The 19,675-nt window shown below is 40.8% G+C and overlaps 1 protein-coding gene across 23 annotated transcripts in view; it reads right to left on the reverse strand.

The window, feature by feature from the left end:
* ank2b (ankyrin 2b, neuronal) overlaps positions 1–19,675 on the reverse strand; it is a 277,742-nt gene that overhangs the window by 56,195 nt on the left and 201,872 nt on the right. For 18 of the 23 annotated variants that reach the window (XR_005991466.1, XR_005991465.1, XR_005991467.1 and 15 more), the window contains 20 exons: positions 17,652–17,750; positions 17,207–17,305; positions 16,901–17,098; positions 14,788–14,886; positions 14,538–14,636; positions 14,358–14,456; positions 14,075–14,272; positions 9,954–10,052; positions 8,833–8,931; positions 8,352–8,549; positions 6,724–6,822; positions 6,459–6,557; positions 6,177–6,275; positions 5,996–6,094; positions 5,808–5,880; positions 5,460–5,513; positions 4,100–4,241; positions 1,144–1,155; positions 778–862; positions 515–618 (listed from right to left, as the gene is read on the reverse strand). Coding sequence is in view for 20 of the 23 variants with exons in the window: in XM_041779234.1 (XP_041635168.1) it covers positions 515–618; positions 778–862; positions 1,144–1,155; positions 4,100–4,241; positions 5,460–5,513; positions 5,808–5,880; positions 5,996–6,094; positions 6,177–6,275; positions 6,459–6,557; positions 6,724–6,822; positions 8,352–8,549; positions 8,833–8,931; positions 9,954–10,052; positions 14,075–14,272; positions 14,358–14,456; positions 14,538–14,636; positions 14,788–14,886; positions 16,901–17,098; positions 17,207–17,305; positions 17,652–17,750 (2,153 nt within the window). In the remaining 3 variants the exon portion in view is untranslated. The remainder of the gene's footprint in view (positions 1–514; positions 619–777; positions 863–1,143; positions 1,156–4,099; positions 4,242–5,459; positions 5,514–5,807; positions 5,881–5,995; positions 6,095–6,176; positions 6,276–6,458; positions 6,558–6,723; positions 6,823–8,351; positions 8,550–8,832; positions 8,932–9,953; positions 10,053–14,074; positions 14,273–14,357; positions 14,457–14,537; positions 14,637–14,787; positions 14,887–16,900; positions 17,099–17,206; positions 17,306–17,651; positions 17,751–19,675) is intronic. The other 5 variants (XM_041779237.1, XM_041779231.1, XM_041779240.1 and 2 more) reach the window with 3 other exon arrangements.

The following is a 19,675-nucleotide window of genomic DNA, read 5'->3' on the forward strand; positions in this document are numbered from 1 at the left end:
GTTTTTTTTTCCTTTTTTTTCAATTTTTAGGGTAGCCCTAAGAAGCATTTTCTGTAAAGAAAAAGAGCAATTTTAAACCTTTTTTTTTTTTTTTTTTTGAGTTTATGGTGGTAACCATCCTAATCAATAATTTGAAAGTGGTTTTAAAGTGGAAAGAGCTAAAAAAAAACAAAAAAAAACTACAAAGCTTTATACTCTACAAAAATGTTTGACGCTGAAGATGTACGCTTTATTTTCAGTAACATCCAAGGAGTGAGAGGAAACACTCCACAGCTTTACTGTGAACACTTCAGACTAACAGAGGATTGAAATTAAATGACAGGTAATTAACCAATTAAGGAGTGCTGCCATTAGCGAACTTAATGGCAGCTCATCTCTGAGGACCTGGCTCAGATTGGAGTGATTGTTGATGCATAATCATGAATGCTTCAGATGCATCCATATTCATATCATCTTATTTGTTATTTAATTCACTTTGATTGTTTTGTTTCTTCTTAACTGTGACAGCACCTACCCTGAGTGAATGGGGCTGGAGGAGAGGGCGACATTGTCAAGGTGCTCTGTGCCCCAACTCAGCCGGTATGAATCGCGCTCGTTCTCCCTGGCAAGTGATGAAACCTGGAATCAAACGAGAAGTAGTGATTATACATTTGGACTTTTTTGGGTTCTTTTCATCACTGGTAAATCAGAAGCATCACATCAGAGCCATGCTAATCGGCCTTTAAGATCGAGCTACTTCCATGGTTATATCACTAATGTGTTGCTGATTCTGTGTACCTGATAGCTGAGCATCTCGTCCATGATACCTTCATGTTTGGGGGAGTAGTAGCTGTGGTGGGTGGGAGTGAACGACCTGTCAGAGCTGGAGAAGAGAAGAGGGCTGTTGTTGGCATAGATGGAAACATTCACATTCACTAGCATATCTAACACTTTTCAAATTTTACTGGTTATAAAATCTGAAGTACATTCACATTCTAATTGTCTACTCACTACTGTAAATCTACAAATTAAAACAAACACTCCCCCAGGTTGGTAAAATATCACGTCCGTTTCTAAAACTAAACCCCTAAATTCCAACTTTAAAGTTATTTAAGCAGTGCCGAACGATAAAAGGCCACATCTAAGGCCGATGTCAGCACATACCTTTGCATTCGACTATGAAGTCATGACAGGGGGGACCAACGATGAGGAATGAGCAGGAGAGGTTACAAAACACAAACACGCATATATAAACACAGGAGGTTAGTGAAGATGTTAGAGAAATGAACAACCACACTGACTGATCATCAACAGCCAGAAAGGATCAGTCAGTCAACAGGAACAGGGTCAACTCAGTGGATTAATAGGGTTAAATTTTATAAACGGATTAGAAATACCTGTGAATAATATTGAATTTTGGCAGATATGATATGCTGATATAGGGTGATACTCATAGCCCATACAGACCAATATCTACAGCTGATAAAGGACAATATTAACAGCTGATATAGACCTATATTTACAGCCAATATAGTCAAATATTCACAGCTGATACAAGCCGATATCTAAAGTCAGTAAAAGCCAATATTTACAGCTGCTGTAGGCCGGCCTTCACAGCTGGTTTAAGCAATGTTTACAGTGGATGATAGCCAATATCTGAAACAAAGTTACAGGCCAATTTTTGACAGCCAATACAGGCCAATATTCACAGCTCATATAGGCCTATATTCACAGACAATACAGGCTAATATTAACACCCAATATGGGGCAATATTCATGGCCAGTAGAGAACAATATTCCAGCCAATCTAGGGCAATTTTACAGCTAATAGGCTTATATTGACAGAAAATATAGAATGATATTTACAGCCGATTTGAGCTGATATTTACAGCCAATATCAGACACAATTCAAAACCAACATTTACAGCCAATATAGTCCAATATTGACTGCTAATATAAGCAAATTTACAGCAAATATAGGTCAATATCTGTAGCTACTTTACGGTGATATTAACAGCCAAAATAGGCCAATATTTAAAGCTAAAATAGGACAATATCCACAGCCTATAGAGACCATTATTCAAGCTAGCATAAGCCAACTTTACAGCCAATATAGGTCAATATTTACTGCTGATATAAGCCAATTAACAGTCATAATAGGCCAATAATTACAGCCAATATAGGCTGATATTTACAGTCAATATATGCCAATATTCTCAGCCAAAATAGACCAATATTTACTGCTGATATAAGCCAATTAACAGCCAGTATAGGCTGATGTTTAAAGATAATACAGGCCAATAGTCACAGCCAGTGTTAACAACAGATATATGTGTATGTTTACTACTATTATAAGCCAGTTAATAGCCAATATAGGCCATTATTTACAGCCAATATAGGGTGAAATTTACAGCCAATGTATGCTGATATTTACATCCAATATAAGACAATACTCATGGCCAATATGGGCCAATATTCATATCAACATAAACCAATGGCTGCCTAGGCTGATATCTAAAGCCAATACAGGCCCATATTTTCAGCTAACATGGGGCAATATTAATGACAAATATAGGCTGATATTTATAGCCAATATAGTCACATATTACAGTTTATATAAGCCAGCTTACATAACTAAAATATGTCAATTATTGTAGCAGATAAAAACTGCTGATATCAACAGAAGTTACAGGCCTACAGTCGCTAGAAAAAGTATGTGAACCCTTTGAGATTTCTTGGATTTCTGCATAAATTGGTCATCAAATGTGTTCCGATCTTCATCTAATTCACAACAATAGACAAACACAGTCTGCTTAAAATAATACTGCACAAAAAAATATATGTTTTTATGATTTTATTGAACTAAACATGTAAACATTCACAGTGCAGGGTGGAAAAAGTATGTGAACCCCTAGGCTAATGACTTCTCAAAGAGCTATTTGGAGCCAGGAGTCAGCCAACCTGTGATGAGATTGGATGTGTTGGTTAAAGTTGTCCTGCCCTATAAAAAACACACACCAGTTTTGAATTTGCTGTTCTCAAGAAGCATTGCCTGATGTGAACCATGCCTGGCACAAAAGAGCTCTCAGAAGACCTACGATCAAGAATTGTTGACTTGCATGAAGCTGGAAAGGGTTACAAAAGTATCTCTAAAAGTCTTGATGTTCATGTGTCCATGGTAAAACGGACTGTCTACAAATGGAGAAGGTTCAGCACTGTTGCTACTCTCCTTAGGTGTGGTCGTCCTGTAAAGATGACCGCAAGAGCACAGTGCAGAATGCTCAGTGAGGTGAAGAAGACTCCTAAGAGTGTCAGCTAAAGACTTACAGAAATCTCTGGCACATGCTAACATTTGTGTTGACAGAGTCCTGACCTCAACTCGATTGAGATGCTGTGGCATGACCTCAAGAGAGCGATGCACACCAGACATCCGAATAATATTGCTGAACTGAAACAGTTTTGTAAAAAGGAGTGGTCCAAAATTCCTCCTGACTGTTGTGCAGGTCTGATCTGCAACTACAGGAAACGTTTGGTTGAGGTTATTGCTGCCAACGGAGGGTCAACCAGTCATTAGCCTAGGGGTTCACATACTTTTTCCACCCTGCACTGTGAATGTTTACATGTTTTGTTCAATAAAAACATTAAAACATATCATTTTTGTGCAGTATTAGTTTAAGCAGACTGTGTTTGTCTATTGCTGTGAATTAGATGAAGATCAGAACACATTTGATGACCAATTTACGCAGAAATCCAAGAACTCTCAAAGGGTTCACATACTTTTTCTAGCAACTTTATATGCAGTCAGTATTTAAAGCTAATAGAGACCAAGATTTACTTCTAATATATTCTAATTTAAATGGTCAGTATATCAGTTGCAAATATTGGCATGCATTTTCATATCTGCTGATACATATACTTTATTTTTTAAACTGATATCATGCTGATAAATCATACATCCCTTGAACAGATCTATAGTTTGCTCCATGAATCAGGTGAGGATTTTTTTAAACATAAATTAAAGAGACATCAACATTATCTTTAAGGAAGAAACAGTGGGTTAATTATAAATAATTCCCCTTTTTAAGGCTTTATGAGTCAAATGTTGAAGAATGTGACCTACCTGTCGGTGCGCCCCCCCTCCAGGCTGAAGCGGAGGTAATTCATTCCATCCAGGTACTGTCCCGGCAGGGAGTCATCCCCAAGCTCCCGCAGGTCCTCGGCCCTCAGGTACTCTCCTCCGTCACCAGTCATTGTATCGTCACCTGGGGAGAAGACATTATTTAGGACTTTGCTGCCAAAGTTAACTAGCTAAGAAGAGAATGTAAAGTACAAAGCAAGCACAAAAACTGTACTAAATGTATTTGAATAGTCATATAATTATATGTTTCTTAGAGTCGAGCCATCTCTGAATTACTTTTCTGTTAATATGATTAGGGAATGTGCAAGTTGTTTTCTAAAAGTTCATATAAATCTTTCATTTAGTTTATTTTCTTCAGTGGCAATAAAAAGCAAAGCAAAATGTGGAGCCTAATAAAGTAGGGTTAACCTGACACGCCAGACGGATTTGTTTCACACATCCATCTGGTAAAGCTTCAATAGAAAACGTTCGAGAAAAGGCAGAGGCATTGAAAAAAACTTGGAGTATGATTGGGTGAACGTTCTGTCTGTCACATCTCTATGGGCCAATCAGAGCAACAAAACACGTGACATAGCTGCTATCAAGCTGCACATGCGCAGCTACTGACGAATAACATGAAACATGGCGACTACAGACATGTAAGTACTCGACTTTTGTCGTTTTTGAAAAGAAAACGACTCACTGCTGTTCTTTGTTCTTTTAACGAAGAATTATTGTCAAGTTCTGATAAAACTGGCGCTTTAGCAGCATCTATGCTAATCTCTTCCTCCATAACTGCACCAGCTCTTGCTGCTGCTTGTTTACGTCACGACTCTGCTGCGCCTGAAAGTACTGCCCCTCGTCGCTGATTGGTCCTGTCACTTTCTAACTGGGCCCAAAGGGTTCAGATGGGAGCTTTGCAAGATGGATTCGCCAGTGAAAAACAAAGAAACAGGCGTATCCATCTGCTTTGCAAGGTTAAAGTAGGGTACCTTATACCTTGAAAATGGATGAAATGTAGAGCTAATTTTCACACTGCACACAACGTGTTTATCTCAGTAATATCACATCACAATTTTAAACAAAGTTGTCACACATCGTGTATTTTCCTCATGCTATACAGGCCTAACAAACATGGAAAGACAGGGTTCTTTTGCTTGAGTTTCCAGAAAGAAGATCATGCTGAAGGCAGACGATATTACTTATAACCACCTTATCTGAATCACTGGTACCAAACTTCTTAGTTAAGTTAGTGCAGAGAATTTAACCAATCAGCAGTTTCTTCAGGCTCATTCAACATGCAAAAACCCCACTCTTTAAAATCAGCACAGCAAATCTTTACACAAATCCTCGTGCTGACTACCGTCATCATCCAGAGGGTCGTCTGACATAACGCCATCATCAATGGCTCTGAGTACTGCAGGTGGACAGCACAGACATTCAGTATTGAACCCTGAAGCCAAAATTAAACCCTCAAAAACGTATTTAAAGGGGAGTTAAAAAAAAAAAAGCTGCTGAGCAAACTCCTTAAACTACATCTTCTGTACCAGAAATAAAGGCTGCAAACTCAGCAGTGACTTACTAAAAGATGTTTTCTTGGCCATTAACATTATCTCCATGTTCAGCTCTGTTTTGAAGAGGTTTTTCTCTCTGTTGGAGTGTTAAATTTGTGCATTAATGTTAACCAGCTGCATCCTCAATCATGACTCACCCTCTTCATCAGACACATCCAGCACTTCAGTCATGGTCTCTGGCACGTTCAGCTTGTGTTTCTCCGTCACCGTCTGGCAGCAGGAGAGGAAACAGATACAGTTAGACTCAAATAATATTTCCTTTAGCATGACTTTAGTTCTAAAAGTACAAAAGCCATTACCTAAAACTTGCTAAGGTGTTACATACCGTCGTTGTGGTGATGATCTCCTCAGTGACAACCCTCAGTGTGTCGACCACAGAGATGTAGCCGAGCCGCCGAGCGATGCCCAGAGCCGTGTTTCCATTCTGCACAAGGAAAAAAGCTGAATGAGTGTCTGCTTATTTGTACTCACAGCTTGAATATGAATGTTTCTGTGTTTTTACATACCACAGTGATGGCGTTGGGCTTGGCGCCGTTCTGCAGCAGTACGTTGATGATGTGTGTGTTTCCCTGCTGTGCTGCCTGGTGGAGGGGAGTGTATCCGTTCTGAGAAGGAAAGACAACAGCAAATTAAATCTTTGATGAAGTTTAGAAGATGTTTCATAGTTAGATCCTGGAAAAAGTCCATGATGTACTGAAATAAAACTGGCTACATTTTGATGTAGGGCTGCAGCCAACATAGTGATAATATTAGTAATAATAAATCAAAATTATCATATATTTCAGTACCTTGGTCTTGGAGTTCACGCTGGCTCCATTCTGAAGCAGGAAGCTGACCATCTTGGCGTTTCCATAGTGACATGCTACAATTAGCGGAGTGTATCCCAACTGAAAAACATAAAACCTGTCAGCATTCTTCTTTTATAAACCACATAAAATAAAGTCAGTAAATATGCTGAATTTAAGGAACATAATATCAGCAGAATGGGATTCTCTATTGACCAGAAGGTGTGAAAGCGAAATGCAGAAAACGGAGAGTGTTGACGGTTCATACTTTGGTCTGCTGGTCCAGGTTGGCTCCGTTCCTCGCCAGAATCTCTGCGACGGACACTTTATCCTCCTGAGCTGCCAGATGGAGAGCAGTCAGACCGCTCTGCAGGAAGGAAAACCAACAGTTAGTGAAAACACAGATTCAGACCCCAACCTCCCTCTCCTCTTCACAGAATGAGAATCAGATTTATATCCAAGTACACTTTGCAATTGTGGGGAATTTGCTGTTCTTGTGTAAAACGATGAACACAGAAGAAGAATAAAAAAAGCAAAAGCTTCGAACAGAAGTACAACTACTGTTAAACAAATAAAAAAATGATTGCAGGTATGACAATGACATAATGACTAAGTGAAAAACAGAATTTCAGACATGTTTGAAACTTCCCTGACAATAAAAAAACTAAAATATCTTATTGACATAAGTATTTAGACCCTCTGCAACAACACTGTAAATTTAGCTCCGGTAGCATAGTCCACCAGTGCATAGTCCGCACAGGCGGACATGATTTGGAAAGACTCACACCTCTCTATAGAAGGCCTCACAGCTGCCAATGCATATCAGAGCAAAACCCAAGCCATGAGGTCAAAGAAACTGCCTGCAGAGCTCAGAGACAGGACTGTTGACAGGCACAGATGTGGGGAAGGCTACAGAAAAATGTCTGCTTCACTGATGGTTCCCAAGAGCATAGTGGCCTCCAGAATTCTCACATGGAAGAAGTTTGGCATGACTAGGACTCTTCCAAGAGCTGGCCCCCAGGCCAAACTGAGCTAGAGAAGGGCCTTAATAAAGAGGGGTGATCAAGAACCCAATGGTCACTCTGGCTGAGCTCCAAAGATCCTGTGTGGAGATGGGACAAAGTCCCAGAAGGACAACTATCACTGTGGCTCTCCACTGATCTGGACTTTATGGTAGAGTTGTTAGGTGGAAGACTCCTCAGTTTAAGACACATTAAAGCCTGCTGAGAGTTTGCATGACTGTAAGAAACAGGATTCTCTAAGCTGATGAAACTAAGATTTAACTATTTGGCATCAATCTTTTTTTAGATGCATTTTAGAGCTTTTTATGCCTTTATTGTAGAGGAGGAAAACAGTGGATGGATCAAAAACAGGGATGAGAAAGTAGTGAGAGACATGCAAGGAAGGAGCCACAGGCCGGATTCAAACCCTGGCCCCCTGCATACATGGGGAGCAACCTAACCACTAGGCCAACTGTGCCCCATTTGGCCCTGTTCTTCAGTGCTCAGGGATAATTATGTGAATGTCCTAGAGGGGCCCAGCCAGAGCCCTGACTTGAACCCTATCCAAAATCTCTGGAGAGACCTGAAAATGGCTGTCCAACAATGGCGGTCCCCATCCAATCTGACTGAGCTTAAGAGGATTTGCAAAGGAGAATGGCAGAAAATCCTCCAATCCAGGTGTGAATGGCTCGTTGTGTCATATTCAAAAAGACGCAAGGCTGTAATTGCTGCCAAAGGAGCTTCAACGAAAACCTTCAGGAGGATCTTATAAATCATTGATGAAACATTATTCTATCTCAGTTCCTGATATGTGAATGAGTTTTATCTTATTGTGAGAGAGAGGGCACATAATTAGCACGGCTACACAAGCCAATAACCCAGGTGACAGCAGTACCTTAGTGGCGGTGTTGATCTGCGCTCCCTTGCTGATAAGCAGAGCGGCCATGTCAGCGTGTCCCTCCTGAGAGGCCAGGTGGAGCGGCGTGACGCCCTGCTTGGTCAGGATGTTTGTCTCTGCTCCGAACTGCAGTAGCACCGTCGCAATTTCCATCTGGTTCTTTTTCGCCGCGATGTGGAGGGGAGTGTAGCCGTTCTGAGACATGGAGGGATACAGGCTTAGTGCTTGCTGTGACTAAATAAAATCACTTAATTGAGGAAAAAAAAGTGTGACCATCTTATAAAGTGTCTATATGCAATGAAAGTAAAAGTGTTCATTCTGTTATTTTAAAATTCTGGGTTTGCTAAAGTTGCACAAAATGAGGATTTATACTTTCCAGATGATAATACCTTACAGGGATTTAAAGTGTGTTTACTCATGCGTTCTTGATCTCCTTCACAGAAGATACAGGAAGTGCTGAGTCACCACAGACTCTCACCTTGGCCATAGTGTGCGGGGACGCTCCTTTGTCCAAAAGCAGGAGCGCCACCTTCTGGTTATCATAATGTGCTGCGACATGGAGTGGGGTGAGGCCGTTCTGTAGGGGGTGGACGGTGAGCAAGCGAGGATTAGACAGCAGTTAGTGCAGCAACAAGCCGTTAAAATAAAAAACATGGAGGAAGTGTTACAGTGATAAATCTGCAGGGTGAGATCAGTTATCATCGTATTAGACTGTCAAAGCTGGAAGCATCTCTGATTGAGGTTTAATTATGATGAGAGACAAACAGATTTAAAGAAAACAAAAGAAAAGGCTTCTGTTATCTGTTTAATGTCTCCTGGATTAAATTTCAGTTAATCTAAAGGCAGTAAGAGCTGGTTTTATTATAGACTAGTCTTACCAGAGCTCCTCTGGTCAACATAACCTCAATTCAGAAACAACAGGAACAATCCCCTTAGATTTAAAAACTCCATATACAGGGAAAAGGTACAGAAGGGAGGATTTCTTTTTAAACAACTTTAAAATCTCTGTAAAGTGAAATCCAAACTTGAGCAGGGAAGAAATCTGAGCCAATGACATCACCGGTCTTGTTAGGGAATTACCCCACCCCCCAATGCTACAATAAAATAAAATCAGCCAGCTACATGCTGTTTTTTTTGTTCAGTGTGAGGTAAATTTCCAAAATCTATCAGCCACGGTGGACAACAGGTCATTACAAGTATCTTAAGAGAGAGATTTGTGCCAGAAAACAGTAAATGTAATCCTCAGCTTCTGTCTCTCTAAGTATTTTATTTCTCCAGATTTTGCTGCATCATTTTCCTGACTATAAAGCTTATTTCATACACTTGGAAATGTTTTTCGTGACTCAAATTTCACCTGGCGGTTTATAACACAGTGGCCTGTCATACAAAAAAAACTAAAATAACGGGTTTTTTTCACTTTACAGGGACTTTAAATCAAGAAACATCTCATTGGCTGTAAATATGTAAACATAAATATAAAAATAGGTAATATCAAAAATATAAAAATACTACAAAAAAGAGACTTAACATATAATTGACTGTACATTAACATTAAAAATAAGGGAGATTTAAAAAAGAATGTTATTTTTGGACAAATACCTTTCCTGCAGAATCAGGCGGAGCACGACGCTGCAGCAGAAGTTTGGCTACATCCAGGCTTCCATACTTAGCGGCCACATGCAGAGGAGTAAAGCCTTTCTGTAGAGAGAAAACAACCAGACAGCTATTTGAACCAGAGAAATATAGACACATTATAAAAACAAGCACTCAGAAATTTAGACATGAAAATATTCAATTTTCATCTTTGCAACATCCTGCAGAAATATAGCCAGTTCAGTCAGGAGAACCTGATTAATTACAAAGATGTCTGTCTAGTTTTAAGGTTTCTACATGGCTTAGCACCCCCACCTCTATCAGGCTTTATTAATTTTAAAATGATGCAAAGAGAGGAGTTAGATGTGCAGACAGGAGGGACTGCATCAGGAAATCAGGAAAACCACATATGGCCAGACTGTTATTTTCCTTCGGAGCTTTAAACCAGTGCAATTACACCACAATCAATTAGAGAGTCACCGTCCTATCTTTTATCGCTAGCTACCCATAGTAACATTAACAGTATGACACACATGATAATAGCTGCTCTTGTGAACTGTGTTTTTAAATGTGAAAATGTTATATTTCATTCTAAGGTTTAAACCCTTTTCAACTAAAGTTCCTCTTTGTTTTTAACAGGCAATGCTAGATCTACCAGTCCAATTCACTGAGACAAAACAACTAACAACAATTTCAGATGATAGACTTTCATTCTATCCTGATGTAAACCAGTACAGTCTTCATTATACTGGTGTTGAAAGAGATTCCTGAAAGAAATAAATGCACTAAACTATTCTGAAAATAGTCCCTCCATATGGATGGATACATGTATAACAATGCATACTGAATACAATAAAATTAATCAAAAGCAATTAATCCATAGTAGCATGAATTTCAATGAGGGTGCAACAAGGTTTATGCTATAAAGGAGGAGGCTGGGGTGGAGAAAATTAAGCTTCACTAGCAGCAGCAGTGTGGTGCATCAGCAGGATTACTGAGAAGTACGCCATATTTAAATACACCACTGTGTTGAGAGGAAAAGCTGTGATTGGCTGGGAGCTGGAGGCAATAATTGCCAATCAGCTAGCTGCAGCTGATCACAGCTGGGCGTATGACTACTGTCCTGCATGAACTAACACTGAGCTTCATTTATTTCCATTTCATTGACCATCAGAGTCTGTTTAATTCTGAAAAATGTTCAGATTCCATCCCATTATGTCATTTCTCTGTGCTTTCTGACCTCTTGATATGTAAAGACGCTTGTCTCATTCACATGATACCCAAAAATTACAGCCAAAAGCTCACGAAAATGAATAAAACAGACATCTTTGGAGAGCTTCTTTGCAACGGGGAAAAGTCTGCATAAGGAGACTGGAGTAGAGCCTTTGACTGCAGAGATAGAGAAAGCTGCTTATAAAAGGCAATACCTTCAATTCTACTTAGAGTTTACTGTGACAGATGATTCTCATTGATTCAGCATTATGGTGAGCTGTATTTTTTCTGATCTTTGTTTGTTTTTATGCATTTGGGACATTTTATTTCAGGGTATTCATCCCTCAAACACTGATGGCCAGAAACCAAGCTGTGCAGTAGCGCAGTCACATGGAAAAATATATACTATTTGTAAATGTAAAAACCACTATTCTAAAAAAGTTGGGATATTTTGTGTAATTAATACAAACAGAATATAAGAATCCTTTCAACCTTTATTCAGTTGAATACAAGAGAAACACGAGAGAGTTGATGTTTAAACTGATAAAGTTTGTGGAAATATACACGAATTCTAAATTTGACGCTTAAGAAATGTCCCAAAATAGTTGGGACAGGAGCAAAAACAGTGAAAGTTGTTGAATGGTCAAAACACCTGGAACATTCTACAGGTACAGTCAGTAAGAAGTGATAGTGCCATGGTTGATTTAAAGGAGCACTACTGAAAGGCATGAGGTTCTCCACACTGTGGATGATTGCAGGGGCAAATAGTCCATAAGTTTATCAGCAACTGTCTTCAACATGCAACTGCAAAGAATTCAGAGATCTGACCATCTTCATGATTCAGAGGATGTGGAGAGATCTCTGCACGTAGGAGACAAGGCTAAAAACCAACACTGAATACCCGTGACCTTTGACCCCTCAGATGGCGCTAAAAGCTGCCATCACGGGGTGCAGATGGACTTGTAGTTAGGTCATGACCCCTGTACTCGGGCAGCCCTGGTTCAAGTAATGGCCTCTGAGCTTTAAAGGAAAAGGATCATCCAGATTTCTATGAATGCAAAGTTCAAAAGCAAGAAATCCAGATGCCCTAATGATTTTGGACCAGTTGCTCTGACCTCAATCTTAATGAAAATTTTAAGAGACGCTGGTCAGGTCTGAGATGCTGAGACTAAGAGAGCATGCTTTCAATCCCACATTTTGAACACAGGCCTCACAGAGAATTTATGCAGCACAAATATCTAAGTAACAACATTAGCATACTGTATTTGAATGCATAATAGAGACATGCCACCCATTGTTTCTGATAATGTCAACTCTGCTTCCTTATGTGTAACAAAAAAATAACAAACCTCCAGCCTGCAGACATGCTGATGCAACATTATGCAACCAAAAAACAAATGTATATGCTCAAATTCTTCCTTTTACCCAAGGACACCAGCAGAGGGAGCACTTTCACTGCTTTCTAATGCATACAGGAGCTGTCAGAAACCACATGACCAATCTGTGTTTATGACCCAGCCCTACACAGAGAGAGCAATCCTTTGTTTGTCAAAGATGGATTTAATCTGATGTTAGAGGTGATAGGATGAAGAGGGGACAAAGATGGAGAGCAGAGAGGGGGAGGGGCTTTATTAAGACAGAGAAGAAGGGTGAAATAACGCAAATCAAAGATAAGAAAAATATGACAGTGATGATGACAAGCGTGCAGAAAAAACATAATTTCCAGTTTTAGTTTAGTCCCATAGGACGGCCACACCCTCGGTCTCCAGAGAGGAACCAGCAGAGACATTATGAAGAGCAGCAGTGAGCCATGACGAGCTACAGGAATGGCTTTGTCTCCTCTTAATGCTGTAGGAATAAATTAAATCCCTCTCTCAGGATGTAAAGTGAAGGTATGACAGCGCTGCTTCGGCTCTGTAAACAGCCCTGTGATGACGGCGGTGAGGATAAATCACCTGACAAGTATTCAGCCTTCATGTCACATTGAGCACATGAGCTCTCTCATCAATCTTTCAGCAGAAGTGGGTCAAACAGACAGAGACCTGCACGTAAAGTCTAACCTCTTTATGTGATGCTCCAGGAGAAAGGCATCATGGGATCACCGCTTGTAGTGCAGTTGAACTTACATCAAGGCTAATGGTTCAATCAGTACATCATGTACAATGGCGCTCTACAGAGCCAAAATGGAGAAAACAGTCCTGGTGGAAAGATTAGGAGCTGCTGGAAGACTGGCAATAAAACTACTTCTGCTGATAGAGCATGTTAGTGTTGACAATCCTCTAGAGATGGGAAACATGGCCAAAATCAGTGTAGTTTTATGCTCTTTATTATTATATCATGGTATTAGAAAATTAAAAGGAATAATGCTTTTAAATGCAGATTCAGGTGTTACTAATACTCTCTCCCAACAAAGCCTGTGATGGCATATTTCATTTATATAATGGCATAGGATCACAAAAAAATGACTTAAGAAGTGTCTCTGAGTTTACGTCTTTGTAAGTGCACCTGTTGGTTTAAGTTTCATTTCTCTCCTGCTGAGGTCAGATGAAGCTGTTACTGAAAACATCACATTCCCTGGTGTGGATGTTCACAATAAAATAGGATAGGATAGGATAGCATAGGAAAGGATAGGATACAGGGTAGGACAGGATAGGATAGGATAAGATAGGATAGGATAGGATAGGATAGGATAGGATAGGATAGGATGGGATAGGAAAAGATATAGGGTAGGAGAGGATACAATCTTGGAGAAAGAGTTGAAAATGACATATTGAGATAGGGGCCAAGGCTCAGACTTTAACCCCTTGAAGGACTACAGCCTCTGTCCACCAGATGTGACCTAACCCCGGGGCTGACCAGCTCTCCTGCTGTAGCATCAGTTGAATTTAAAGATTAAATAATTTTCCTCCACCCACCTTTGTGGCCAGTGAGTGTGATGCTCCAGCCTCCAGCAGGACAGATGCCGTCTCCACCTGCCCCTCCCGGGCAGAGATGTGAAGGGGGGTGTAACCATTGGTGGTGGCAGCATCGGGATGAGCCATGTGCTGCAGCAGCAGCTGGACGATCTCTGTTTTACCCAGACGGGACGCGATGTGGAGCGGAGTCTGGTCCTCCTGATGGGAAGAAAGAAAAAGGATTTTATATTTGTTTTTACTGCTGGAGAAAATGTTAAAATAATCAGTTTCACTGCAGTCGCACCCGTGCTCTGGCATCAACCAATGCTTCATTCCTCAGCAGACATCTGACCACCTCCACCTGTCCCGCCCGGGCTGCCATGTGTAACGCTGTTTCTCCACGCTGCACAAAACATAGGATAACATGAGTCTAAACATTAGTCAACCTTTTAATAAACTGATTTGCTTGTTTCCCATCACTCACGATATTGCTGACGTCTGGCGAGGCTCCGTTCTGCAGCAGCAGCAGGACGATGTTCAGGTGGCCCATGAAGGCGGCGACATGGATGGGAGTCAAACCAGACTGGAAGTAAAAGAAGAAATGAAGGGCATGTTGAAGAAGAGTTCATCACATAGTAAAAATGCAAAAAAGTATGAATTCTGGCAATTTCTGACAAGTCACTGCAACAGTATTTAAAACTAACTTTGTGGTTAGATTGGATGTTTTGATTTACCTCAGTGATGGCCTGGATGGAGGCTCCATATTTGACCAGCAGCTCCATCACTTTGACTCGGTTCTTCTTGCAGGCGATGTGCAGCGGAGTGAAGCCATTCTGTAGAGAAAAGATGGAAAATACATCACAAGAAGGGTTATTTACTGGGAAATCAGGGTATTTCTAACCATGGCCTTATTTATTTACTTTTAGAAAAACATGATAAAGGGTCTAAATCAGTGATTCTCTACTGGTCTAGTGTTAGGGCTCACCACCACCACCACCATAACAACAAAATGAGATCAAAATTTCTTAAATTTTTCCATCATAACCAAATGGTTTAAATAAAAATGAGGCAATTTGGACTTAAGAAGAAACAAAACGTGATGGAACCAACCAAAGAGACATATCCTTCAAAATAAGTGCACATCATGGACTTTTGCCTCATGTTTTTGTTCCAGGCACATATCCAGGACCCACTGTAAATGGCTTTGCATTACCCACATTTGGGCCATTACTAGATGATACCGATTCTGATACCAAGGTGTTGGGTGTCGGCTGATACCAAGTACTGATCGATATTGGTGTAAACTTTCTGGACTGACTGTGCAGACTAGCACATTTTTTTGGACCCATATTTGACTCAGAACATGGCTAAAAAAAATAGAATCATAATGTACAGCATCTCTGTGACCTTAAAGTTGTGTTCCTGCTGATTACTGAGCTTTACTGCTACATATTAAAATAAGAATAATACAGGGGGCTGCATCACAGGCTCTCTCTGTCTTTTTTCATTATGTTCTATGCAGGCAGCATGACGTGATTACAGAACAGGCTGCCATTGGCTGACAGACCCTCACAAAGGGTGACCAAAATGACGGTTAGCATTCAAGCTAGCAGTAATAAATGATTGTAATTGGATTAAATAGGTAAAAAAAAATGCCCAATATCAGGTTTACTGGTGTGGATTTAATCATTTATGTCCTGAAAAGTCACGCTAGTTCTAGGCTCATTGAAAATGCTGCCGTAAGGGATTCAGAGGCATCAATAGCGTCAACGGGAAAGCACAACTGTTAGCTTCAAGAAAAAAAACAAGTAAGAGGCAACAATTTATGGTTCAAAGGTTATTTAACTTCTGATAAACTGTGACACTTCTTGTCGTGTAGGACAGCACCAGTCTGGAAGGCATTTCAACAACCACATTTGGAGAAAAAACTGTTGTGCAGACACCATTCTTTGTTGCTGCAGTGGGTTCTTTGGTTCTTCTTCACTGCTCTAAAAAAGGTAGCTCGTGCATGCAGTGTTTTCCTGCAGCGAAGAAAAATTGATTTCTGGTTTATAGCGCTAACAGATAGCATGGCTAAATGAAGCAAAATATAAAGTTAAACCAAACGGTATCGGATCGCTGAATAAACTTTTGTACTCGCCAAAACTATTACTTGAATTTCAAGCAGTATTGGATGTATTTCCGATACTGGTATTGGAGTCGGAACAACTCTAGTCACGATCAACCAGATGAGAACAAAGGGTTTAAATGATTGTCAACTGTATCTGCCAGCAGTCATAGCAAAGGTTATAACAGCTGCAAATTTTAGGTCAATTTTAGTAGATATTACTAATTTAGCCACCAAAAGTTGAAAGCTCAGATTGTTGTTACACATGTCTGAAAGCCATGTGTTGTCAGGATGACAGGACTTTTTAACACCTAGGGAAGCCCTCCAAAATTGATTGCATCTTGTAAACACGTGCAACATACCCCCCAGATTTTTCTGTAAATCTCTAAACCCTGCAGAGCACAGGAGTTGTTGGTCTACATATGCTTTAAACAGTCGTGCTTTTTTGTGTTATTGCAGGACATTTTTTTACAAAAATGGTAAAAAGTGACCACACAATGATGCTAAGAAAGCTAATAGATCCATGCAGAGGCCAGCATCTTCCCTGTTCTGCAGGGTAATATTACTGCTTTTGTTAGTTGAGTTTGGTAGCTTTGAAGAGATCAATGCAACCATTATAAGAGCGACTATCTCTTTGGGAATTTGTTCAACAATTTTTGGCACAATGATCCATTCTCCCCTTTATTCATATACATCTCATCTTGCCCTGATTAAAGTGACACTCTATCTTTTTATCGTACCAGCGCTCTGGCGTTGGGGTTGGCCCTCTTGTCCAGCAGCAGTTTGGTGACTCTGTAGTGTCCACAGTGAGCCGCCACATGCAGCGCCGTCAGGTAATCCAGCGTGACATCATCAACGGGAGCCTTGTGCTGCAGCAGGTGTTTGACACACTCAACGTGGTCGCCTTGTGCCGCCATGTGAAGCGGAGACAGCCCGTTCTGAAATGTTAAAGAGGGTGTATTTACTTTTATTGTTGTACAGAAAAAGGGTTTTGAGTTAAGCTTCCATGTATCTAACTCTAGAAGGTGAAGATGTAGGTAGCACACCTTTGTCCTGGCCAGCAGAGGCGCTCCTCTCTCCAGCAGCAGCTCCACAGAAGAGTCATGTCCGCTCCGAGCTGCACAGTGAAGAGGAGTCAGGCCATCCTGCAGAGGTAAAGAGAAGATTTGACTTTCCTCATGTGGTTGTTTACATACAGATGTCCTTTAATAACCAGGTTAATGTGGTCAGAGCATCCAGAGACGAACAGACGCTGCATGTTTGTGTCGGTTACAATCAAATCTGCTAATAACCCAGCAGTCCTGCACTCTGGAAATCATAAAAATAACAGCCAGCGGAGGTCAGAAAGTCCTGCATGATACTCACTTTAATCCAATGACGTGCTGAGCTGCACCGAAAACAACAGTATTAAGCTAACTCTCGCATCTGTCATCACTCAGAGATAATTTTAATGAGCTGCTCATGTTTTGGATGATTCAGGATGAAACTCACCCGTGTTTTAGCATCAATCTGTGATCCTCGGTCCAGCAGCAGACCCACCATGTTCGTGTTTCCACGTTTGGACGCCACATGTAGGGGAGTGATCCCATTCTGTAGAGGGAGAAAGATAAACAACTTATTTTAAAATGTTTTTACCTCACATTCAGAAACTATTCAGACCCCCTTACCTTTTTTTTTTTCATTCTTATATTTCATCCTGATGCTACAGTCAATAAAATTAATTTTTATTCTCACTAATCTACACTCAGTGCCCCATCATGACAAGTAAAATCAGAATTTTAGAAATTTTTGCAAATTTATAAAAACTGAAAAACTGAAATATCACATTGACATCAGTTTCTAAATCCTTAAATGTAGCTCAGGTGCCTCTCATTTCTCTGGATCTTTGCTGGGATGTTTCTACACCTTGATTGGAGTCCACCTGTGGCAAATTAACCTGATTGGACATGATTTGAAAAGGCACACACCTCTCTATAGTAGGCCTCTCAGCTGACAATCAGAGCAAAAACCTAGCCATGAGGTCAGAGGCAGGACTGTTGACAGGCACAGATCTAGGGAAGGACACACTGATGGTTCCCAAGAGCACAGTGGCCTCCAGAATTCTCAAACGGAAGAAGTTTGGCCCAACTAGGACTCTTCCAAGAGCTGGTCGCCAAACCTGAACAATGGGGGGAAAGGAGACCAAGAACTTGGTGGTCACTCTGACTGAGCTCCAAAGATCCTCTATGGAGATGGGACAAAGTTCCAGAAGGACAACCGTCACTGCAGCCCTCCCCTGGTCTGGGGCTAGACGAAAGCCTCTCAGTGCAAAACACATGAAAGCCCGCTTGGAGTTTGCAAAAAAGCTCCTGAAGGACTCTCAGTCAGTGAGAAACAAGATTCTCTGTTCTGATGAAACCAAGATTGAACTGTTTGACCCCAAGGAGGAAACCAGACACTGTTCATAACCTGTCCAATACCATCCTAACAGTGAAGCACGGTGGTGGCAGCATCATGCTGTGGGGGTGTTTCTCAGCAACAGGGACTGAGTGTTTAGTGTTCCCAACATGCAAAAAAGAGTCAGAGTTTTGATGATGAGCCATGACGTTGCAGTCAGGCCAAATCTGTCTGAATTCATGTAGTCTGAGCCGGCCTTTAGGGATGACTCTGAATGTCCTAGAGCAATGGTTCTCAAATGGTGTGGCAAGGCACACTGGTGTGCCTTGAGCCAAGTCTTGGTATGTCGTAGTAATTTGTACAACCATACGTAATTACTACAAATATACAATTTAAAAAAACAGAGCAGAGCAGGCATAAATGACCACAGAATGGCACTGGTGAAGTTAAAGGTAGAGTAAAGGAGGAGCTGGGGTGGAGGAGGGTTGTAAAAAGCAGCTTGCAGGGGGAGTGTCAAAGCGAAGACAGGCTTCGGATATAGCAGCATGAATACAATTGGCCAGTAGCATGCTTAGAGTGCATTAGCTTGCCATCATCATGGACTTTTGTTAGATCATCTGATCTCAGTTTTATGGCAGTGCTTGATTCCATGGCCTGTCTGAGCTAACACTATTCGTTTGATTTAATGTAACGTTTAAGTGGCTCACTTGTTAAGATATGCTTGTGGTGTGCCTTGAAATTTTGGCTCGATCTTACGTGTGCCTTGGGAAAAGACAGTTGAAAACCACCGTCCTAGAGAGGCCCAGCCAGGGCCCTCACTTAAACCAGGGCCGCATTTTCAGTTGAATTTTAGAAACCACTTGAAGAACTTGTGCTGAGTTAGTTCAATTTATTTTGTCTGATTTGTCCACTCCAAATAGCAGAAAGTCTGTACGTTTTCAAGAAATTTTGAAAATGTTGTCTCTGAACCTTTTAATCATGCAGTGTTACTAAAATCTCTGCAGAAACCCTCTGCTTTATGAGTAAACCACAGAGAACTGCGTCTCTTCTACATGTATTCTGCGGGCTGAGGTGTGTTTTTTCTTTTTTAGAGCAGAATACAAGGTGAGAAACGAGCTATTTTTAACTACACTGTTCAC

This window comes from Cheilinus undulatus, linkage group 22 (genome assembly GCF_018320785.1).
Source record: "Cheilinus undulatus linkage group 22, ASM1832078v1, whole genome shotgun sequence".
Lineage (NCBI taxonomy): Eukaryota > Metazoa > Chordata > Actinopteri > Labriformes > Labridae > Cheilinus > Cheilinus undulatus.